Below are 24,737 nucleotides of genomic sequence, written 5' to 3'. Positions count from 1 at the left end.
TCATCAGCCACTTACAGTACTTCCTCACATTATGTAGGGTGATCAGAGGCAACACCAAAACACATCACTCAGACAACTTTCAAAAGACAACTTCATACTTTTCAGTGGAAGGTATTTGACGGAGGAGAATAGTTTGCACACATCCAATATACTGGACATTTTGTTCGAATTATGCACTAGATGTAAGAGCCAGCGATTGGCTGCTCCTACGTATACAGTCGACTCCTGGTACTGTAATTAGGACATGTGCATAGACTGTTTACATGGGCTACATCGCAATTTGCAAGTACCAATTTGAATAGATTCTCTTTTATTACGTTGGACAACAGTGTAATACACACGTTCATGGTGGCAGTCCCAAGCAGTTGCATTTATTATCAGGAGTTGAGTGCAAAGATGGTGGGACCATTTCCTCCCAGGTGTCTTCTTGGCCCCTGACCCTCCATCAAGATTGTCACTGTGTGCAGTACTCTAAAATAGCAATGTTACACCTTAGCTTTTATATGGATCAAGGCAGCACTGACATGAAGGTATTACAATATCGGCAACCAAAGTAAATGGGAGAGTGAGTAATCCAATATGTAAAATGCACGTAGAGGGGTTGAGCAATGCATTGAGGGATACCTATAAAACAAATGGATATTCTTGCATAATAATACTGTATAGTAAGTAGCACATGCCCACAATGTTAATATTGTAAAAGTGTCATCTACTCTACCATAGCACATTTCAAACAGAAAAAAATATTATGGGATTTCATTGAAACCTGAACATTTCACCATGATGACCATCAATACTCTCAAAATAAATGTTTATTTTTTACACCGTATCAGTGTCAAGTTCTGCTTCCATCATAGAGAGCAGAAGAGCACATTGATGCAAGGCCTCACCTGAGCCAGGTACAGAGAATGAGAAGAATGACCCACCACTGAGGGGCTGGTCTATCCTCTATGAATAGAGGCCTCTATTCAGACCCAATGCGCATACATCTCTCCCTGTCAAGTGTTTGACCTTGATAGGACAATACCCATGTTTGATTGACAGTGGGTATGTTGTTCATAACCATTTAAATATGATAAGTAGTCTAAGAACTTCCAAGCTGATCTAGGGTGTAATCATTAGTCCAACAGTTGCTTCCGTTTAAGAAATATTTTTCAATAGAATCGGCGGAATGAAGACACCCCTGGTCACACGCAAACACAGTTCACTTTCATAGTAGCCACATACAAACAGCATGAACATTTTGCTCATTGTAGAATTCCTTCTCGCATCTATGCGCTCTCCTCCTCTTACCTTTTCCCTTCACGTGTGGACTTCAGAGCACAACACATTAGCTGTCTATGACCAGGCTAAAATAACTTTCCTAGCCAAACCTTAATATCATAACCGCTAACCGCCACACACAGCCTACATTACTTTCACCATATTAGCTAATGTCATAGTCAACATAGTTGCTAGAACTAACGCGTTAGTAAACCCGCTACAATCATGCAGTATAGTGTACAGTCAGCAAGCAGTTTAGCAGTTACACCGGCGGGCCCCGGTGGCAATAAATTACAACAAAATAGAGCTAGCTCTCTCTTGCATATCCTTCATTTTAAATGAATACATTTGTTAAAAACTGTTAAATTATTGCCTTTCTCTTTCTTTGAGTCAACTACTCACCACATGTTATGCACTGCAGTGCTAGCTAGCTGTAGCTTATGCTTTCAGTACTAGATTCATTCTCTGATCCTTTGACTGGATGGACAACATGTCAGTTCATGCTGCAATAACTCTGATAGGTTGGAGGATGTCCTCCAGAAGTTGTCATAATACGCGTGTTAGTCTATCAAAGGGGGTGAGAACCATGAGCCTCCTAGGTTTTGTATTGAAGTCAATGTACTCAGGTGGGAAACTAGCTGTCCTCCGGCTACACTATGGCGCTACCCTACAGATGCCTGTTGAGGCTACTTCAGACCTTCATTGCAAAAAAGTGTTTTAATCAATTATTTGTGACGTGAATATATTTAGTATACTTTTATCTAAAAACTATAACTTTTTTAATGTTTCACATCTTTTATGAAATTCCCTGAGGAAGATGGTCCTCCCCTTCCTCCTCTGAGGAGCCTCCACTGTCCAGATTCAAGGAACTTACATTGTGGTGCTGAAACTTGAAGCAGAAGCTGCGGCACAATCGGAAATGGACAGTCCATGGTGCTGAAAGTAGACAAATTTGAGAAGGCATAATACATTTAAACCATCTTCATTTTAATAAGACAGCTTTGTGTTGGAGCCCATTTCGTACTATTTAAGAAATAAGAGGTAGACCTCTGTCCATAGATTTAAATAACTGCCCTTCACTGACATGGAAGGAGGCTAAGTTAAAACCAAGACTTGAATTGAGGGGTATGAGAGGTATGCCATAGGCCTACCTTTTATTATAGAAAATGGCAAAAAGCACAAGCCTACTCTTCATTAGTTTAAGATTTAAAATAAAATAAAACAGATCCAATTATACACTGCTCAAAAAAATAAAGGGAACACTAAAATAATACATCCTAGATCTAAATGAATGAAATATTCTTTTTAAATACTTTTTTCTTTACATAGTTGAATGTGCTGACAACAAAATCACACTAAAATTATCAATGGAAATCAAATTTATCAACCCATTGGAGGTCTGGATTTGGAGTCACACTCAAAATTAAAGTGGAAAACCACGCTACAGGCTGATCCAACTTTGATGTAATGTCCTTAAAACAAGTCAAAATGAGGCTCAGTAGTGTGTGTGGCCTCCACGTGCCTGTATGACCTCCCTACAATGCCTGGGCATGCTCCTGATGAGGTGGCGGATGGTCTCCTGAGGGATCTCCTCCCAGACCTGGACTAAAGCAGCCGCCAACTCCTGGACAGTCTGTGGTGCAACGTGGCGTTGGTGGATGGAGCGAGACATGATGTCCCAGATGTGCTCAATTGGATTCAGGTCTGGGGAATGGGCGGGCCAGTCCATAGCATCAATGCCTTCCTCTTGCAGGAACTGCTGACACACTCCAGCCACATGAGGTCTAGCATTGTCTTGCATTAGGAGGAACCCAGGGCCAACCACACCAGCATATGGTCTCACAAGGGGTCTGAGGATCTCATCTCGTTACCTAATGGCTGTCAGGCTACCTCTGGCAAGCACATGGAAGGCTGTGCGGCCACCCAAAGAAATGCCACCCCACACCATGACTGACCCACCGCCAAACCGGTCATGCTGGAGGATGTTGCAGGCAGCAGAACATTCTTCACGGTGTCTCCAGACTCTGTCACGTCTGTCACATGTGCTCAGTGTGAACCTGCTTTCATCTGTGAAGAACACAGGGCGCCAGTGGCGAATTTGCCAATCTTGGTGTTCTCTGGCAAATGCCAAACGTCTTGCACGGTGTTGGGCTGTAAGCACAACCCCCACCTGTGGACATCGGGCCCTCATACCACCCTCATGGAGTCTGTTTCTGACCATTTGAGCAGACACATACACATTTGTGGCCTGCTGGAGGTCATTTTGCAGAGCTCTGGCAGTGCTCCTCCTTGCACAAAGGTGGAGGTAGCGGTCCTGCTGCTGGGTTGTTGCCCTCCTATGGTCTCCTCCACATCTCCTGATGTACTGGCCTGTCTCCTGGTAGCGCCTCCATGCTCTAGACACTACGCTGACAGACACAGCAAACCTTCTTGCCACAGCTCGCATTGATGTGCCATACTGGATGAGCTGCACTACTTGAGCCACTTGTGTGGGTTGTAGACTCCGTCTCATGCTACCGCTAGAGTGAAAGCACCGCCAGCATTCAAAAGTGACCAAAACATCAGCCAGGAAGCATAGGAACTGAGAAGTGGTCTGTGGTCACCACCTGCAGAACCACTCTTTTATTGGGGGTGTCTTGCTAATTGCCTATAATTTCCACCTGTTGTCTATTCCATTTGCACAACAGCATGTGAAATTTATTGTCAATCAGTGTTGCTTCCTAAGTGGACAGTTTGATTTCACAGAAGTGTGATTGACTTGGAGTTACATTGTGTTGTTTAAGTGTTCCCTTTATTTTTTTGAGCAGTGTATAAAGTGACCTACACTGAGTGTACAAAACATTAAGGACCTTCTCTTTCCATGACAGACTGACCAGGTGAAAGCTATGATCCCTTATTGATGTCACTCATTAGATCTACTTCAGTCAGTGCAGATGAAGGGGAGGAGACAGGTTAAAGAATGATGTTTAAGCCTTGAGACAATTGAGACACGGATTGTGAATGTATGCCATTCGGAGGGTGAATGGGCAAGACAAAAGATTGATGTGCCTTTGAACGGGGTATAGTAGTAGGCGCCAGGCTCACCGGTTTGTGTCATAAACTCCAAAGATGCTGTGTTTTTCACACTCAACAGTTTCCTGTGTGTATCAAGAATGGTCCACCACCCAAAATACATCCAGCCAACTTGGCACAGCTGTGGGAAGCAATGAAGTCAACATGGGCCAGCATCCCTGTGGAACATACTCAGTGCACTTTGGTTTGTGATGCTTTATGCTAGAAACAAGCTGTAAAATACCCAGGAAAGAATCCGATGCAAATGGGGATATTATTGTTTCATTTCTTTGACATTCAAAGGCTGAGCTACAACCTTCTATAGCTAGGGAGACAAGACAATGAGAAGTAATCTAATTCTGACACAATCAATTGATTAAACAATTCACTTTCTTTTCAATAGAATATATTTAAACCCAGACAGCGTTTAGGGAAATACTTGTGACCTTCTCTCGTTGGGTTTAGCCACAGAAGAAGAGTAGCCATCCGTTAAAGCTTACGCTTCCTACTCTGGGGTGGAAAGGTAGGCCTAACTTTTGAAACTACCATGCTCAGATTCCTAATGATGTCTCAGATGTGATTGTTTGCAAACAGGGACAGTTTCGTTGCAAACAAGACACAGTGATTTGGCATCTGAGAAATATGATAAGATGAATAAGTAGGCCGATCTCTGTCCATTATTAAGCCTGTACCAACAATAGAAAGAGCACCAACAAACACAATCAATTTCTGGTCAAACAAACTTTATTCGCCACTAAAACATACATAGCACTTCTCACTAAGCGGGAGCAGCATTTGCCATGGTTAGGATGAGGCAGAGGGCAGGCACTGATGGTAGTAAGAGGCTCATGGAAGAGGCTCAGTGGGGGGAGGTGGATCAGAGTCCTCTTCAGCTGGCCCCAGTGGCTGCAGGGGGGGCAGGTGGTTCAGGTGCTGGGGCAGGGGCAGGGGCAGGAGCTGGGTCAGGGGTAGGATTAGGGATGGTGAAACACCCCCTCTTGTGCCACTGCATGTCACGCACACGTCGGACAGACTGGATCTGTGGTGCAGGGGAATCCCAGTCGTTCCAGTGCTTGAAGTCTCCACGCTCAAACACATACTGCCGTCCCCTGTAGCCTGGGTACATGTAGCCAACCCATCTAGAACAAAGGAACAGAGAGACATGAGACTGGCCCGTAAATACTGGTACATTGGTGTCATTCACAGGTGCACACTTTCTTACACATAATTAAATTGTTTTCAGGCTCAAGTGGGTGGGGTTATATCCTTCATGTTTGGCCCTGTCCGGGGGTATCATCGGATGGGGCTACAGTGTCTCCTGACCCCTCCTGTCTCAGCCTTCAGTATTTATGCTGCAGTAGTTTGTGTCTAGGGCCAGTTTGGGTCAGTTTGTTAGGGTCAGTTTGTTATATCTGGAGTACTTCTCCTGTCATATCCGGTGTCCTGTGTGAATTTAAGTATGCTCTCTCTAATTCTCTCTTTCTCTCTTTCTTTCTCTCTCTCGGAGGACCTGAGCCGTAGGACCATGCCTCAGGACTACCTGGCATGGACTACCTGGCATGATGACTCCTTGCTGTCCCCAGTCCACCTGGCCGTGCTGCTGCTCCAGTTTCAACTGTTCTGCCTGCGGCTATGGAATCCTGATCTGTTCACCAGACGTGCTACCTGTCCCAGACCTGCTGTTTTCAACTCTCTAGAGACAGCAGGAGCGGTAGAGATGCTCTTAATGATTGGCTATGAAAAGCCAACTGACATTTACTCCTGAGGTCCTGGCACACCTCAGCACAGCCAGAAGAGGACCGGCCACCCCTCATAGTCTGGTTCCTCTCTAGTTTCTTCCTAGGTTTTGGCCTTTCTAGGGAGTTTTTCCTAGCCACCGTGCTTCTACACCTGCATTGCTTGCTGTTTGGGGTTTTAGACTGGGTTTCTGTACAGCACTTTGTGACATCAGCTGATGTACAAAGGGCAAAATAAATACATTTGATTTGATTTGAGACAGGAGAAGAAAAACGAGACATGAAGTGAGACATGAAAGAAACCGCAAAATACCAAAGGACAGAGAGTGAGAGAGGGCAGGTGGAACAGGAAGAACTTGAGAGCGGGTGAAAGGGAGCTCTTACGTTCCGTTGAGAGCCTTGACACTTGCTACGCGATCTTGGAAACCATGTCCCCACAAACTGGGAACGTCATCATCAACAATCTCCATCTTTTTACCAGTGAAGCCTGGGCTCTCAAACAGATGGAGCTTGTGTTCGGCACTATCCTAAAGAGGAGAAATTGAGAGATGTACACACACAGACAGTGTTATGCTGGTAACTGAAAGCTGACTCTTGAGATAGAGGCTTGAGGTAATCACTGAATATTCAGATAGTCAATGAGAGCCGTCTGCTGAGAAGTGACTGTTGAGATGTACATGGCGTTCTGCAATGGTTAAAGAGTGTTGAGATAAACACGGGAGTACTGAGAGGCTATATATGCGCAGAATTGGTAAGAGAATGTTGATTGAGATTGGTAGGGAATGAAGAGCGGTGAGATGGTGTACATGTTAACATGGTCAGTGAGTATGTTGAGACATTGTGTAAGTGCTACCCACCACTTTGAGAGGCCGCATGGACCAGAAAGAATAGCTGTACTGGCTGTTGGTCCAGGTGTCCCAGCGTGGATACTCTCCTTTCTCCAGGACAAACTGCTCACCTGCAAACCCCTGGCGGTCATACCCCACCCATCTGACAGGAGAGAGGAGAAGGAGGAGGCTGTTAGAATCTCTCTCCTCAGCATGTAAGATGTTGTATTTGGCTGTATGTGGTAACAGAGATGCAGTATGCCATTTTTTGTTAACACAACATTTAACCTGAGCCTGAAAACACATTCATTATGTGTAAGAAAGTGTGCGCCTGTGAATGGCACCAATGCACCAGTACTTACGGGCCAGACTCAACCAGCACAGAGCCCACCTTCTCCAAGCCCTTCTCTGAAACATCTTTACACTCAGCAGAAAACTCAGCCTTGCGACCCTGGAAATTCTCAAATTCAAACAGCACCACCTAGATCAGAGTGAGGAAGGAGAGACATATTGACAAAGTAAAGCTGCCAGTTTAAAGATGTTAGGGGAGCAAGGAATACAAAAGAGGGCAGATGGAAAATAGAGAAGTGGGCAAAGGAGGGAAAATGAAATGAAGAGAAAGAGTATAGGGAGAAATACACAGACAACAGAGGGAGGATACAGTACCTTGTAAGTGGCTCCTGCTCCACCCTGGCTCTTCCCTGCAGCCAGTTGCTCAGGGGCGCTCTGCTGCTCCGACATCCTCCTGGTCCACTGGTTACTCCTCTTTCAGGAGCACAATCAGGAGAGACCGAGACAGGAGAAACACAGACGACCATCATGGGATTCATTTCACAATGATGACCATCAGTCCTCTCAGTATCAATGCATCATTTTACTCCTTTGAATCAGTCAACATTTGAGTCCACTTCAGACAGCAGAAGAGCACTTTGGTGCAGACTGAGCCGAGAATAAGGACCTGAGGGCTGTGTACTACCCTTTCTATCTCCAGGAGGCCACTATTTATCTACCCTAACTTTGTCCTGGGGCCAGGAGTTTTTCCTGACTGTAGGCTATAACTAGGGTCCAGAGTCATCCCCCATGAAGATACATGTTATTCTCATACCCTGTTTTATAAACAACTCAGCTCACTAATATACTAAACGCTGGTTCCTACCCCTTCCATTAAACCTGTCTTTCTCCATCCCTGTCAACAACCATGGCAGTGGAGTCTCCTTTTCTTTTCATGTACAGTTCAAAGGTCAATGAAAACCCTGGTTATCCTGCTGTGCAGAACCAAGCTGTTTTTACCTGGATATGCCTGCTGTGTATTGGTAGCCTCTCTCTCTCTGTGTCACTTGGTGTTTGGGGTTGAGCCGTTGGAGGGCAGGGGGGGGTATTTATGGTTTATTTCTGGCCACAACAGCAGAAAAGGGGGAGCTGTTGATACAGCAAGTCTGTCGCTCACATTGTGTCCATAACGCTGCCTCTCAATAGGCAGATGTGTTGGCACACGCTCCCCTGCCCGTCTGCCTGGCTGCCAGTGCGTGGTGTGTGGGCACACGGAGAGGGAGCCAAGAGAATTCAGCAAACAGCCACACTCAGCACAAATGGGTACACAGGCTCACACCTCTCCCACGCATACACTCTAACCACACCCAGCAGTCTAGACATAACCAAACCTCTTCACCAGTCTCCCCAATAACATTACCAAACCCACAATGGGGAACCAAACCATTCACCAAAAACGAACCTAACATTGACGTCATACACTGAGTATACCTTCCTAACACTGATTGCACCCCCCCCCCCTTTTTGCCCTCAGAACAGCCTCAATTCGTCGGGCATGGACTCTAGAAAGTGTCGAAATCCTTCTCCAACCTGTCTTCTCCCGTTCATCTATCAATCAATCATCAGCTTATGTCAAAAATTGCTATACAGAAACCCAGCCTAAAACCCCAAACAGCAATAAATGCAGGTGTAGAAGCACGGTGGCTAGGAAAAACTCCCTAGAAAGGCCAGAACCTAGGAAGAAACCTAGAGAGGAACCAGGCTCTGAGGGGTGGCCAGTCCTCTTCTGGCTGTACCTGGTGGAGATTATAACAGAACATGGCCAAGATGTTCATAAATGACCAGGAGGGTCAGATAATAACCACCACAGTGGTTGTAGAGGGTGCAACAGGTCAGCACCTCAGGAGTAAATGTCAGTTGGCTTTTCACAGGCGATCATTCAGAGTATCTCTACCGCACCTGCTGTCTCTAGAGTGTTGAAAACAGCAGGTCTGGGACAAGGTTGCACGTCCGGTGAACAGGACAGGGTTCCATAGCCGCAGGCAGAACAGTTGAAACTGGAGCAGCAGCATTACCGGGGGGCATGGAAGAGCACCAGTAAATCAGTGACTCAGCCCCTGTAATAGGGTTAGAGGCAGAGAATCCCAGTGGAGAGGGGAACCGGCCAGGCAGAGACAGCAAGGGCAGTACACTGCTCCAGTGCCTTTCTGTTCACCTTCACACTCCTGGGCCAGACTACACTCAATCATAGGACCTACTGAAGAGATGAGTCTTCAATAAAGACTTAAAGGTTGAGGCCGAGTCTGCGTCTCTCACATGGGTAGGCAGACCATTCCATAAAAATGTTTGCTTAGAAATTCTAGGGACAGTAAGGAGGCCTGCATCTTGTGACTGTAGTGTACGTGTAGGTATGTACGGCAGGACCAAATCGTTAAGATAGGTAGGAGCAAGCCCATGTAATGCTTTGTAGGTTAGCAGTAAAACTTGAAATCAGCCCTAGCCTTAACAGGAAGCCAGTGTAGGGAGGCGAGCACTGGAGTAATATTATCATTTTCTTTGGTTCTAGTCAAGATTCTAACAGCCGTGTTTAGCACCAACTGAAGTTTTTATTTAGTGCTTTATCCGGGTAGCCGGAAAGTAGAGCATTGCAGTAGTCTAACCTAGAAATGTCATAAGCATGGATACATTTGTTTTTTTACACTGATTGAAGTGGATTTAACAGGTGACAATAAGGGATCATAACTTTCACCTGAATTCACCTGGTCAGTCTGTCGTGGAAAGTGCAGGTGTTCTTAATGTTTTGAATACTTAAATTTACCAAACCCTGACCCTCCATCTCTCGTATACCACCCCACACCAAAAGAAACTACCTCTCCTATACTTCCCTATCCCAAACACTATCGACATCTGTTATACCCCACACCAGAAATAGACACACCAATTGAACTTCATAATACTGCAGACTGGAGAGGGTGGGTCTGAGCTAAAATGTAAAAGTAACATTTATCCCAATAATTACATCAAAGTGAGAAGCTCAACTCAGTACATTTTATTAAGAAGTTACAATTTTGGACACTGGCATTAAAATAATGTAATATATTTTATTTTTAAAAATAAAAATGAGAGAAAATAAGAAATCCTCAAACTGACAAAAGTCATGGGAAAGTCAAACGCCATGGACACCATAGGGACAACAACTCCAAAGATCCAATCAACACATCCACTTTCATTCCATTAGCATTCCAACATCGGTCTATGAACATGTGGTAGGTGGGACGTACAACAGAATAGCCAGTGCACAGGTCAGTGCTGTAGTGCATTAACTGACAAAGTGCTTAATGGAAGTAGTGGGACAGTGCAGCATGGCTAACATGGTCAGGGGCATGGCTAACATGGTCAGGGGCATGGCTAACATGGTCAGGGGCATGGCTAACATGGTCAGGGGCATGGCCTAAGTCAGCTCTGCGCTCTAAAACTGTTGCAAATAGTAATGTGCAGCAGAATAGGGGAAAATAACCACCCACCCACCCTCATCTCAAAACCAAATACTTGACTCACATTCCCCACTGGAGTAGTGGAAGCCATACTCCTACCATTCCACTCTACATCCACTGACCATGTGCACAACAGGACCATAACAGTTGTGTGGATGAATCCATGATATCAGACTGTATGATTGTACCACTGCTACTGGGTGTGTCCATTCAGTGTCTGAGCAAAGAGTGATGGAAAAGAAGCTGAGATTCTACATGAACATACATGTTGTCAACGGTGATGTAGTGATAAAATAAGGTGGGTAAAGTCTCTCTCTAAATGAGAGATGTTGCAGACATCCTGATAAAACAGAGCGCAGGGAGTGCACATTGAATGTATGGCTCATTGGTAACACATACAGTTAGACCATTTCCCTTGCAATCCTTACACACTCATCCATCACATTCTCCTTACACACTCATCCATCACTATTACACACAATTATTTGATCTTACACTGAAGAGGTAAGTGAAGGTAAAGGGAGGAAGAACAGGCTGATTTGTGTGTGTGTGTGTGTGTGTGTGTGTGTAGGAGTATAATTGAGTCCTCCAACGTGATTAACCCTTCTCTTCCCCTTTTCCACCCCTCATGCACTCTACACACACACGGATGTTGTATTGTAGATATGGGTCAGTAGAGTAGTGGCCTGAAGGAACACAATGTGTGGTGAAAAGTGTTATTATTTAACTGTATATAACTGCCTTGGCAGCAGCTAATGGGGATCCTTAAGAAATACAAACACTAGTAGAAACAGATATTCAGACATTATGATTGAAAAGACATTGAACACACAGCATTTTTCTTCACACATCAGTTAGGAGCTGCATTAGGTCAACACAACAGATTCCAAGTCAGTTCATCAGGGGAATGGGCTTGGGAGCCTCTGCTGTAGTGATACTTGCAATGCTCTCCGTACAAAACTAAACACTCGGACATGTTATGATTCATCTGTCAAATTAGCAACAATACAAAATATAATATTTCATGATTAGATACCATATTTATTACCAACACATAATATACAGCCTGGCCAAACATGAGTTCAGCAGTGTTTTGTTCTTTATGATCAATGACAAAAAATAAAATCAGAAATGTTATCCTATGTTGACTATTACCAACACCCCATGACTGATAGATACACATAGAAATGTTACGTGTAGACGAACCTGAAAAAAACATTTAAAAAAAAAAATACATGTATATCTTGTGGAGGTACTAGACTGTCCTCCAGCTTATTGAAGCACTTCCAGGTTAAGAGGCGTGTGGTCCCACAAGTTTAACCAGTCCTGAAATGCAACCTGACAGGAGAAAAAGGGTTTCCCCCCTTCCGTATTCTCCCGTCAGGTGAGAGGGTAAAGTGGCTCTATGCAAAGGAAATGGACAAACGGAGCCGAGCAGCCAGATATTTAACCTGGGTCGTTTCATCCATAAGACCGAGGTTGTCTGCAAAAAGGCACCATGCACATGTATGCGACCCGGGCAGGAAGAGAACAGATAAAATTAACAAACCGATGACAAATTACAATGTCAGCAGCAGAGTTTCCATCTTCTCAGGGTCAAAGGTTAAGGCTTCTGTCTCCAATTCTCCACCAGATTATTCAGTTAAGGCAACCTACACAAACCATGAGCATTTTAGGGTTATTTATTTGCAAAACAGACACACTTTAATATTATTGAATAATTCTGAAAATGTGGAAAAATTTCTATTGCCTTGGGCACAAGTACCCTATGAGAGTAGATAAGAATGATCCACCATGTGAGGAACATTTGTGAGAAGAGCTTACCTGCTCATTCACACTTAGCTGTCATTTTCATACTGACTCGAGCGCTTCTTAGACTTCAGTTCTCTCAGCCACTGTGGTGAGGCCTCCTCCCTAAGAAGACACACAGACAGACAAAAGTAGGCACAATCATTACAAATGGTACACACTTCTGGTCTGACTGACTATCTCAACAATCCCTGGTTTGGGTTATTAGATCCAGGCTGAACAGAGGGAGGAGACAGGGTCACCATCTTACCCATTTTCTTTCCCTCCAGAGGGGGGCAGTACACGGGACACCCGGGGCAGGAAGGGGGATTTAGGAGATCGTGACTGCTGAGATGGAGATGGGGCGGCTCCGTCTGTCTGATTGTCAGAGTCTCCTCTCTTCTTGAGCTGGGCCTGCCAAACAGAGGGAGAAACCAGCAAGAGAACATATCAAAGGCCAATTTTTCACAGCAGAATGAGTGACAACATTACATTACACTCCTGGTCAACTATTAGCCTTCCAGTCAACATCTGTTTCTCTTGGGGAGGCTCACCTTGAGAGCGGAGGGGTCCATCCCAGGAAAGAGGGCGACTCTCTGGGGCTGGGAGGAGGCAGCAGCAGAGCGGGGGTCTACTCCCCTCTCCTGCTCCTCAGAGTCTGAGTCCTCCTGCTTGGAAAACTCAATGTTGTACTCTGTAGAGGACAACACACTCTCTGAGTACATCATTTCACAATCATAAAGAATAGGTTATTCAGAAGTCTACCAGATCTTTGACCATCTAAGAACATCTCCAGTCTAACTGGTCGACTCAATCCATTCTAAAAAGTGTGCGGGAGAAAGGTACTGGAAAGAGAAACCAAAAATGTACTTTTTGGTACACCAGTCAAATCTACTACCCACTCAGATTTCTTACCAGCCACAGGGCTTGAAATGAACTTTTCTAGCCACTTGTCCTTCGGGCAAAAAAGGTACGCAACACCATTTTTACATAATATGCAAGAAACCACTTTACAAAATAAAATACATTTTTTACCATAGAGAATCAAACAAAAATGTAGGCTACACTCTGCATATTCAAGCCTGTCTCAAAATACAACACTGCCCCTTTAAGGCTCTCCTGGGAGGTGGTGAGCCACCCTTCATAGCCTATAAAATATTGAAACTTTACAATTACAACCAAATAGTTTTTATGTCTCTTAAAATAATTCAATTCAGGGCTCAGAATTAAGGGTGCCCCGTTGTCCCTTTGAGGATAAAAAAAGGTGTCTATGGTAGAGGTCTTCAAGGAAGCACCCGTATCCAAATACCCGAGACCCGGTCCGGATCCAGAATTATATAGAATATCACGGGTCTGGGTCGGATCTGATTGTCACGGGTATGTATAATTTTAAATGACTTGTCTATTTACATGAAATGGTTCGGTCCTGACCCCAAACCAAGCGCGAACGGTACTTGCTAGCAGTGAATTGCGAGTGAGGAGTGCTGGTGGAGCATCATGTCTCAGCTTCCTAAAGAACAATCTGGCTTCCAAAAAAACGAAAAGAAAGAAAAGAAATACAGGAGAGAGAAAAGAAAGGGGGACATTGTCACCCAATGTTTCACAAAGGAAGGTGGGTGTAGTCCGTGAGAGGTGGAAATGAACCTGTTAGCTTAGTCCATAGTTAGATATGCTAGGGGAGCAAAATTAGCCTTAGTTACTTAATATCTTCAGAGAATTCAGTGTTTACATTTCGCTCCTCTCTTAGTTGACATTTAATCAATGCAGGCAAACTTTTAGCAAGCTATTCATAATAAATCAGTTGTCCCTGTCTCTCCCCCTGCTTGGTGCCAGGACCAACAGATGCAGCTTCAGGCTCAGCAGCCTTGTCTCCCCATCCCCACCCCCCTGAACCAGCCCTACTCCCAACTGTAGAAGGAGGTGAGCAGCATTGTGTTGAATGACATGTCAGTTGGCATAATTGCAGGTACTGCAATGCATTGAGGACAGGAATGTAATTCTCCAGTCAGGAAAAAGCGCAGTTGACACAGAGGCAGCCAATATCAGAGCCTTAAAGGAAGAGATGCCCGGCTCTTAGAGATGGGAGTCTCTCCTGTCTGAGGCAACACTAACAAATGGATGTTGCAACTCAATTTAGCAAGGAACACAGCCGCTAGAGGAAAAGGAAGAGATTCCATGATGAGACCTCTCAAGAGGAGACGGCTCAGGACAGTGCAGCAACGGTGTTTCAGAACAGTGGTTTTTACTGCTTTGGACAACATCATAAGTGACTTGGACATTAGGTTCCAGAACACTGCAATAATTGTAGAATCATTTTCTGTTGTTGTGAAAGTTGGGCAGATTAGTGAGGATAAAGTCCCTTCTGTGTGCCAACCACTGATCATGAAGTATTCCAGAGATCTGACACCTGAGTTTCATCGTGAAGTAAGACACCTGAACACTGTATATGCTGCCACTTTCCCCCCTAACTTGTTCCCTCTTGGTTTCCTCAATGCAATTTGAAAGATACAGCTGCAAAGCATTTTTGGAGAAGTGAGAGTTGCTTTACATATATTTTGCACACTGCCTGTGACTGTTTATGGTGGCGAGAGAGCTTTCAGTAAGTGAAAACTGATTGAAAAAAACTAAATTGAGCTCCACTATGTCCCGGGACAGCCTTTGCAGTCTTGCCATACTGTTAAATGACTGAGAACAGATTGAGAACAAGATATTTCTCAAAATAATGGCTGGATTGACATAACATTTCTTGTGCACAATTAAGACCAAGTGGAAGAAACCTAATGATTTTGTGACCTCTTGACCTTTCCTTTTACAGCTGCTTATTTTCTAGTTGGTATGTATACTTAGTTCAAAAATCTGCTGCTGATTTTATTATTTTGTTTGTTATGTTAATTTATTTTAATTGAAGAGGTTAATGTATATTTATTTTAAGTTATTCATTAATGTTAAGAGAATTTTCTATTCAAGAACATTAAAATGACATTTAGACTGTAAAAAGATGACCTTTAGCACATTTCTTATAGGAGGGTATCAGTCTTGCATCAAATAGTGAATTCCACAGAATGTTGAATGCACAGTGTTATATTTTCGCAGCTCACTGTCAGTAAATATCCTACAGTAAATATTGGACTACAAGAGAGTTGCAAGCCTGCAAAGTTAGAGTTATTTAAAGCTTTGAATGGGTCGATTGGGTTCTGGAGGTGTATGGTTACAGCAATTGCGCAGGGTTGGTGTGGCCCAATGTGATATCTTTTCATGGGGCCCAAAAGCCCTGGCGGCTCCCCTGTTTGTAACTGTAGAATGAGAAAGCACATGCACGGCAGCATTAGTTAGCCTAGCTAGCTAACGTTAGCTAGCTTCTTGTTCCGGTTTGATGCAGTCCAAGACAGGTACTCTGTAATCATATTTGATGATTAATAATCTAGCTTTGGCAGCTATTAGTCTACTACAGCGCGAGTTGGCTTGGTTGATTTTTATCTCTCGCCCTCCCTCCTCATGTCACTTGTTCACAGTATGGCCCCTCCCCCGCATGCTAGAGAGGCATCTCTCTCCCTCCTCTCGTGCTGTATCAGCTCCGGTTAATAAAGTAGCTTTAAAAAAAATGACTTTTCTACTGCTTCCCTCACTCGGATTGGACCTGGTCTGGGTCCGACCAGGTCTATACGGAACGTGTCTAGTTGTCCTTGGGCACGGTTCTCGCTCTATATTATCATTTTTTATTTATGCATATCAGGTCTGGGTGGGAAAGCCCCAGGTCCATTTCGGAACGGGTCCAAAGACTAGTCTCCGGGTTTAAAACAGACTCTGGGACAGTTCTGGGACGACAGATCCAAAATTCATACAACCACTGCCCATTAAAAAAGCTGATGCAACAGATCAGACCGTTTTAACTTAAAAGGTTATACGTCTTCATATTAAAAGCTCAAAAGTGCGCACATAGCTGGAGGCTATGCCAAAATGTTATCAAATGCAATTAACGGGAAAACACCATTCTCAAAAGTGCAACGCACGCATTAGCAGTTTCATATGACAGAGATGAAAATATCTGTTAGAAATATAAGAGGAGAGATCTAAAAATGCATCAACTAGCATGGATGCTAATATGACTAGGATTTTGCCTTTGGCTGCAGAACAATGAAATAAAGTTGATTTGAACCAATGGAACATGGAAAAAATAATCTGGTTTCAATGTCATATTGAGTGTTAAAATAATTCCCTCAACATTCCTATGGTCATATTTTGGCGAGGCTACTTTGAAACAAGGCAAGACATGCTTAATAAAATTACATAAACTTAATTGTTTAAAACCTGAACAATTTATGGTTAAATAGTTTCAAAATGCTGACTGTCTCCACTCAGCCTCAAGGTGGGTGATGTGCGGTGATCAATGGGTCTTTCACTCTCCCGTCTTGTGATCATTTGATCTAAATAAACCGTGCATGAGGTCAACAGCCCATTAGATTTTCATGTTAATTATCCTCCATTATAGGTGTCAAACATGACTGGCGGTTAGCCTATATTTATGTCATTAAAAGTCTTATTAAAGTTTGGCACCTCCCGCATGTCAGCGTCAGTTTGGATATGAGGCTGTAGCACTTAGGCCTTTATTGATGAACATGAAAAATAGATTTGAATATTATTCCAATGTCGACCTTTCTGTATGATATTGTGATTTGTGCAACGTTTCGGACGAGTCAAATCTATATTCTTCTTGTCAGGCATTTTTTTAAAAACGTTAATGTGGAGCCATGAGCCCAAATATTTTTGTTTGCCATAATTACATAAAAATGACCATACTTTGTAATGTTTCTAAAACAAGGACTGTATTAGTAAGAAGTAATGTGTGATATTGCTCAATTTCTTTTCGTTGTTTGTGACCCGAGCCTTTGAACAGAAATTTCACCACGAGGCAAATGTTCAGCTGCCCCTTTAAGGGCAGCAGGTTACCGTGGTAACATGGCCACATAAGTGGTGTCACATGTGTCTAAGATTTTGAATCTGACTAACAAACATTGAACAAACAAAAATGGAAACAAAAATGTAAATAGCCAAAAGAACAGGCAGTGTGGCTGCGGAAGCTGGGATATAGGATTCACATTCCTTTGTGCAATTAGCAGATATGAAACCAACGTAGCTGGTAAAATAGACATTCCTACCTGCTAATACCAAAATCTACCCTCATTTGGTGGGTGGTGGGTGTTCATTTTATGCCCTGGAGATATGACAGTGTCTACATGAGAACAGAGTCCTAGCCTGACCTGTTGAGTCTCTGGAGCGCCAGTCCTCAGTGGGCGAGGTCTGTCCCTCAGGGTGTACAGACATAGCAGCAGTCTGACGAGCCACCCTGGAGGGGCGCGAACGTGGCCCCCGCATCTTACTCAGCTGCACCCTGGAGCGCAGAGCACTGGAGTCCAGCAGGATGGTGGAGACCTGGAGAGAGGGAGAAACAGATAAACACACAGACACACGAGAAGCAAATCTGACTGTTACACTGATACGTCCTTTCAAAAGGTTGATGTCAGTCTTACCTCAGGGAAGGGGAGTAGTTGCATCTCGGGCTGGACCGAGGGGGAGAAGCCATCTGGAGTGTCCAGGTCGCTGTGTGTGGCATGTTCCCCTGGTGTGTGGGGCGGAATGGGTTTCCTAGGTGACTGGCTGAGGTTGCCGTCTGAGGTGGGCGTGGCAGGAGTCAGGCTACAGGAAGGACAGACATGACTAGTACTTTAGGCTACCTTCCTTAAAGTCTTTACATGCAGCCAATGCCACTGAGAGAACAACATGACAGTGTCTACTAGCTTGGTGTGGCTGAGTCATTCTCCTGTCTGGGTTTACTGTAGGCAGGGGCATCAGATTTCATAGAGGATGTACTGGAAGACACAATGGATGACCGGGCAGACTCCTGCTCCACTTGACCACAAGCTCCTCATTTCAGATTGAAGGTAGCAAACACTGCTGAGTCACAATACTGTACATGACCATACTATTTGGTGATTATTCCATCCAGAGTTGGATTCATATGACAATGACCCACTGCCTTTTAATAGTCACGTATATCGTATCTTATCTGAAACTCTTACAGTATCCATTCATTTCTACAAAACATTTTCCAGATTTTCAACCTGGGTGGAGTTTGTTGCTGTGATACCTTCTCCTGGCCACAGGAGGTCAGTGGTACGCCAGCCTGCTGAGCGAGACAGACTCAGGCTATTTTGAGAGCTGGAGTAAAGTAAAGCAGGTTTCAGTGAGCTACTGCTCCTTGACCACACAGTGTCAGGAGGCCTGGGATGCTATTGTATCTGTACAGTTAGTACCTATAGATACCATAGTATCTGTTTATTTCATCAGTAACTGCGCCTGAGACTTGAAAGAGAAGCTTGTGGGTGTTATATGCAACAGCTGGTGCACAATCTCTAATGTTAAGGAAGTCTTGAGGTTTTGCTCACCGGAGTTAGTATACATTATGATATACTATTTACCAAGAGAGTTTTCATCCATCTTTTTCGTAGCTGTCTATTTACCACCACAAACCGACGCTGGCACGAAGACGGCACTCAACGAGCTGTACACCGCCATAAGCAAATAAGAAAATGAACATCCAGAGGCAGCGTTCCTAGTGGCCGTTGAGTTTAATGCAGGGAAACTGAAATCCGTGTTACATCATTTTTAACAGCTTGTCACCTGTGCAACTAGAGTCAATAAAAAAAAAAAATTCTAGATCACCTTTACTCCACACACAGAAACGCATCTTCCTCACCCTCCTTCTGGCAAATCTGACCATAACTCTATCCTCCTGATTCCTGCTTACAAGCAAAAACAAAAAAACAGGAAGTACCAGTAACACGCTCAATATGGAAGTGGTCCAATGAAGTGAATGCTAAACTACAGGACTGTTTCGCTAACAAAGACTGGAATGTCACCGGGTTTATTAATAAGTGCATCACTGACGTTGTCCCCACAGTGATCGTAGGTACATATCCCAACCAGAAGCCATGGATTACAGGCAACATCTGCACTGAGCTAAAGGCTAGAGGTGCCACGGGACACTAATTAGAAATCACGCTACGAACCCCCTGAGCCAACAAACAGTCAAAACGTCAATAAAGGACTAAGATTGAATCCTACTATACCGTTTCTGACACTTGTTGGACATGGCAGGGCTTGCAAACTACCACGGATTACAAAGGGAAACCTAGCCGCGAGTTGCCCAGTGACATGAGCCTACCAGACAAGCTAAATTCCATTTATTATCGCTTTGAGGAAAGCAAGACTGAACCATGCATGAGAGCACCAGCTGTTCCGGATGACTTTGTGATCTAGCTCTCCGTAGCCAATGTGAGTAATATCTTTAAACAGGTTTACATTCACAAGGCCGCGGGGCCAGACGGATTACCAGGACACATAGTCAGAGCTTGCGCTGACCAGCTAGCTAGTTTTCAACCTCTCCCTGACCCAGTCTGTAATACCTACATGTTTCAAACAGACCACCATTGGTTACCTTCATGGACTATCTAAATTACTTTTGCCCCATAGCACTCACATCTGTAGCCATGAAATGCTTTGAAAAGCTGGTCATGGATCACATCAACACCATCATCCCAGACACCCTGGGCCCACTCCAATTCACATATCGCCCCAACAGATCCACAGATGACACAATCTCTATTGCACTCCACACTGCCCTCTCCCACCTGGACAAGAGGAACACCTACATGAGAATGCTGTACATTGACTAAAGCTCAGTGTTCAATACCTTAGTGCCCTCCAAGCTCATCATTAAGCTCAGGACCCTAGAACTGAACACCTCCCTCTGCAACTGGATCCTGGACTTCCTGACGGGCCACACATCCAACACGCTGACCCTCAACAAGAGGGCTCCTCAGGGGTGCGTGCTTAGTCCCCTACTGTACTCCATGTTCCCCACGACTGCGTGGCCACGCACGACTTCAACACCATTATTATGTTTGCTGACAACAACTGTGGTTGGCCTGATCACGAGACAGCCTATAGGAGGGAAGAGGTCAGTGACCTGGTAGTGTGGTGCCAATACAACAAACTCTTCCTCAATGTTAGCAAGACAAAGGAGCTGATTGTTGACTACAGGAAACAGAGGGCCGAGCACGCGTCGACGGGACTGTAGTGGAGAAGGTTGAGAACTTCAAGTTTCTCTGTGTCCACATCACTAAGCACCTATCATGAGCCACACACACACTAACACAGTTGTGAAGAGGGCACGACAACGCCATCCTCCCCTCAGGAGCCTGAAAAGAATTGGCATGGGCCCTCAGATCCTCAAAGTTCTACAGCTGCAGCAATGAGAGCTTCTTGACTGGCTGCATCATCGCTTGGCATCTGAAGGCGCTACAGACGGTAGAGCGTACTGCCCAGTAAATCACTGGGGCCGAGCTCTCTGCCATCCAGGACCACTATACCAGGTGGTGTCAGACAAAGGCTCTAAAAATGGTCAAAGTCTCCAGCCACCGAAGTTATTGACTGTCCTTCTGCTACCGCACGGAAAGTGGTTCCGATGCAGCAGGTATGGAACCAACAGGACCCTGAACCACTTTATCCCCAAGCCATAAGACTGCTAAATAGTTAGTGAAATAGTTAACCAACAGCTAACCGGACTATCTACATTGAGCCTTTTGCTCTTTTAACTCATTACATACGCTGCTGCTACTGTTTTATCTATCCTGTTGCCTAGTCACTTTATCCCTACCTATATGTACATATCTACCTCATTAACCTCTTACCCCTGCACATCCACCATGTACTGGTACCCCGTGTATATGGCCAAGTTATCATTACTCATTGTGTATTTATTCCTAGTGTTATTATTTTTCTATTTGCCTTTTTTTCTCTCTGCATTGTTAGGAAGGGCCCATAAGTCAGCATTTCACTGTTAGTCTATACCGGTTGTTAACGAAGCATGTGACAAATAAAATGTTATTTGATTTATGTAGGACAGCAGAGAATCAGTTCCTGGGGCTAACTATCCACTTTGCCCTATTTAGAAGGCTGGATATAACATGACTCAGTGACTTTGTCGAAAAGGTCAATGCTGCGCCGGCAGAACACATGATAGAGTGCACCCATTCGAGACTACTTATCGATCCAGGCAGTGTTAAATTTCAAGCTCAAACGAGTATTGTATATTTAGAGTGAGAAATGAATCGGCACAATTTGAGAGGCATTCAGAACCAGCGATGTCGGGATGTCCTGATACCAGGGTACAGCTTCAGGGGAAAATAGGAATCATATTGAGGAATGAGGATCCGCATATTAGTAACCAAAAACAGGAGCACACCAAGTGTTGGCCCAGGCCACAGCAGCTATGTGTGTGTATTCACCTATCGTCAGTGCGCAGTCCCGTCTCCCAGGTCCCATACTGGCTGTCTGCCTCGTGGACCAGTGTGTCGATGTCACGCCCCTCTTCCTCACCATGCTTCAACTGCTCCTGAAAGAGAGATGGACAGGGAGAAAAGGAGTAGAAGTGTATGTACCATTGGAATATCACTAGAAGGTCAGAGAAAAGAGATTCCAAAATGACAGAACTGGATTAATCTCTGCTGGACTGAATAAAAATATCAAGGCTTCTTATTGGATCTTGGTTGAAGCCCCACCCAGCCTACAGTAACAGACAATTGGCCAGCTGTGTCGGTGAGTGAGGTGCTGGTCCTGATAACCATGTATTGTGTGGCTATGGCCAGACCTACAGTGGGTGAGCAGGATAATGAGAGGTAATGGGATGAGCTCATAGCGACAAGGACAGAGACTGGTGAGCCACTGTGCGTTTGCTATCTACTGAACCGTGTCTCTTTTAATGAGGATGCTACAGAGGGCACACTGTCCTAATACCACTCACTCCTCCTGTGTATGCATTCAAGACTGTGAGCGCACGCACACACGCACAAGCAGAGGAATCTCGCTGAACTTACATGATCTCTATTGACTTCCATTGCATCGTGTTACACAGATGCACTGTTGCACCACAACACAATAGGCTGTCTAAAGAGAATGATAGAAGGAAATGTAATAGGTATTTTGTTTGTCACTGCACGGGAGTGAGAGCGAAGGCCAGAGAGCGAGAGGGAGAAATGGAGAGAAATAGCGAGCGAGAGAAACAGACCAACAGTACAGGATGTCATTCATCATCAATGCCTTTCCTGACACGAAGAAAGAAGGCCAGGGTGAACAGTGAGAAAATCCCTCCATCTGAGAAAGCAGTGTACTTCCTCCTCTCCAGGTTTAACAGCCCTAAAAAGGAGTCCTCTCCACATCACAGCATAGGCTGGTTTTCAAATCCACACCGTGATCTCAGGGCCAAATGGGTCTTTAGTTGTTAAACAAGTATTAGAGTTCCAGTTCCAACCATGGGTTTGAACATGCTGGTCACATGACAATGAAACAGCAGGTTAATCCAGATACATGCTTAGCCTTTCAAACAGACCAGGTTGGTCCATAGCAACAAAGTAGAGACCTTGTCATGTCTTGTCTGAGGCAGGAATTATTTATGTCAAAAAAAAAAAAAAAAAAAAGAGAGTCACACTTCATAAAACCCCTTTATAATATAATGAATTTCAGCCCTAAGGGTCTGTGAACACAGCAAATGCACAGGACTAAGCATGTACCATTCAATAAGAAAATCTCCTGTAATCTAAATTCCGTGAACACCTACCATATCCACAGTGTACATGGATGAACACACCCAAACACACCCTCACTTAGTGTTTGCCACTCCCGAGGCTACCCTGTTACCTGTCAACCAAACAATAGCAGCAAGATTGAGAGGGTTAAGAAATAGCATGGACTGGCTGACTACTAGTGCTGCTGAAAGCTCTTCAGTATTGACAATGTAAGGGTGTCGGCTCTGCTATCAACAATCTACTGGATACAAGGACAGAGCAGGCCTGCCAGGCACCTTATCTGGTAAATATGTTTCTTTCTGGCTGTGATTTTGAATCGGAGTGGTAGTGAAGCGGAGATTTCCTTAACATGAGCCCTTGCCCCCCCCATCTGTGGACAGGAAGGGTGCGTCAAGGGAAACGACAGAACAAAGAGCGGATGAATGGAAGGAGAGAAAGGGCTGACCACCAAGGGAGATTGTCAGTCAATCTGACATGCGGCTAAAAGAATGAGGCACCTTGGAAAGTGAGACCAAACAGACATCACAGCTCTGAATAATAACAGCCTGCCACGATGACACCATCACAGACATCAACATGACCTGAGAGACCTTTCATCAATCATGTAAATGTAAGCTAGTTAATTATAACACCCACTCTCTTAATTTAATCCAAAATGACAACTTTGGGTTGATGTGCTGAAAATAGGTTATAGTCCATTTTGTCCAGCAGGCAAATTACAATTTTCACCTAAGCTCACATGACTATTTTGCTGACTGTGCTTTGGAACGAGCTACAAAAGGACATGAAATTGACTTTAAAGACTGGGTAGAAACTATGGTGGAAAATGAAGTGGGGGGGGGGGGGGCTTTCAATGTTTTGACCCCTAAATACACCAAACTTCTCCAAAGCATCTTGTCTGGTCAATGTGTAAATTCATGTTTTTAAACTGTAGTGTTTTATATTGTAAATGTGCCTTTGTATAAAACTTTATGTTCTGGTAATTTGGCCAGGTCTCTAATAAAATAAATATTTTTTAATCTCAATGAGACCAATCTGGTAAAATCAAACTGAAGGCCTAGTGAGTTGGACATGTTATGAATCTAGTTCCTTAATGTAAACTGGAAAATAACAGTTCATGTCTGTCACGTATAATGGCCATTCACAATTTTCTATGAATGAGGAAGTGCTGTGCAGCTCCAACACATTTAACATATGGTCATGCTGCCTGGAAGCAGACAACAGAGCAGGCCGGTTAGTTAGTGCAGGTACAATGAACCCAACACGAACACAACAGAACACACATCACACCAGCCCCACTCTCCTGCTCCAACCCCTCTGGGTAGGAACGTTGAACAGTTAACACATTCATCATTGACAGACTGGTCAATGACGACCCTCTGCAGCTATCCTAACATGACTACAGATCCCATGAGCACTAATCCCCTGTCAACAACAGAGCAGCACTCCAGTCACATTTTACAGAGCTACCAAAACACTGACCTCTGATAGAGAACTGAAAAGGACATGTTTAGGGTATTTAGTTCGGTCATTATTACATAAGTGCAATGCTGAGAATACAGAGCACAACAGAATGTTAGTACAACCTGAATGACTTGGTTTAAGAACTTTTATAGGGATACTTTGGGATTTTGGCACAGAGGCCCTTAATCTACTTCCCCAGAG

General features: G+C 44.3%; 2 protein-coding genes across 3 annotated transcripts in view; both read right to left on the bottom strand.

The window, feature by feature from the left end:
* Positions 1-5,203: 5,203 nt before the first annotated feature.
* LOC135514203 (beta-crystallin B3-like) lies at positions 5,204-7,618 on the bottom strand. The gene is made up of 5 exons (XM_064937500.1): positions 7,544-7,618; positions 7,240-7,358; positions 6,908-7,040; positions 6,435-6,577; positions 5,204-5,453 (listed from the first exon to the last, which is right to left on the bottom strand). Exons 1-5 carry the CDS (start codon positions 7,616-7,618, stop codon positions 5,204-5,206), a joined length of 720 nt encoding a protein of 239 aa, XP_064793572.1.
* Positions 7,619-10,173: 2,555 nt separating this feature from the next.
* The window catches only part of LOC135514202 (zinc finger CCCH domain-containing protein 13-like), a 42,668-nt gene continuing 28,104 nt past the window's right edge, over positions 10,174-24,737 (bottom strand). For both annotated transcript variants that reach the window (XM_064937498.1, XM_064937499.1), the window contains exons 7-13: positions 21,777-21,883; positions 17,958-18,123; positions 17,688-17,859; positions 12,984-13,123; positions 12,701-12,843; positions 12,466-12,555; positions 10,174-12,293 (exon numbers count right to left, since the gene is read on the bottom strand). In XM_064937498.1, coding sequence (XP_064793570.1) covers positions 12,480-12,555; positions 12,701-12,843; positions 12,984-13,123; positions 17,688-17,859; positions 17,958-18,123; positions 21,777-21,883 — 804 coding nt within the window. In that variant the 3' untranslated portion in view covers positions 10,174-12,293; positions 12,466-12,479. The remainder of the gene's footprint in view (positions 12,294-12,465; positions 12,556-12,700; positions 12,844-12,983; positions 13,124-17,687; positions 17,860-17,957; positions 18,124-21,776; positions 21,884-24,737) is intronic.

The sequence above is a fragment of the Oncorhynchus masou genome, chromosome 25 (assembly GCF_036934945.1).
Source record: "Oncorhynchus masou masou isolate Uvic2021 chromosome 25, UVic_Omas_1.1, whole genome shotgun sequence".
NCBI lineage: Eukaryota > Metazoa > Chordata > Actinopteri > Salmoniformes > Salmonidae > Oncorhynchus > Oncorhynchus masou.
The sequence above is the reverse complement of the archived record's forward strand: the minus strand, read 5'-3'. Positions and strand labels throughout refer to the sequence as shown.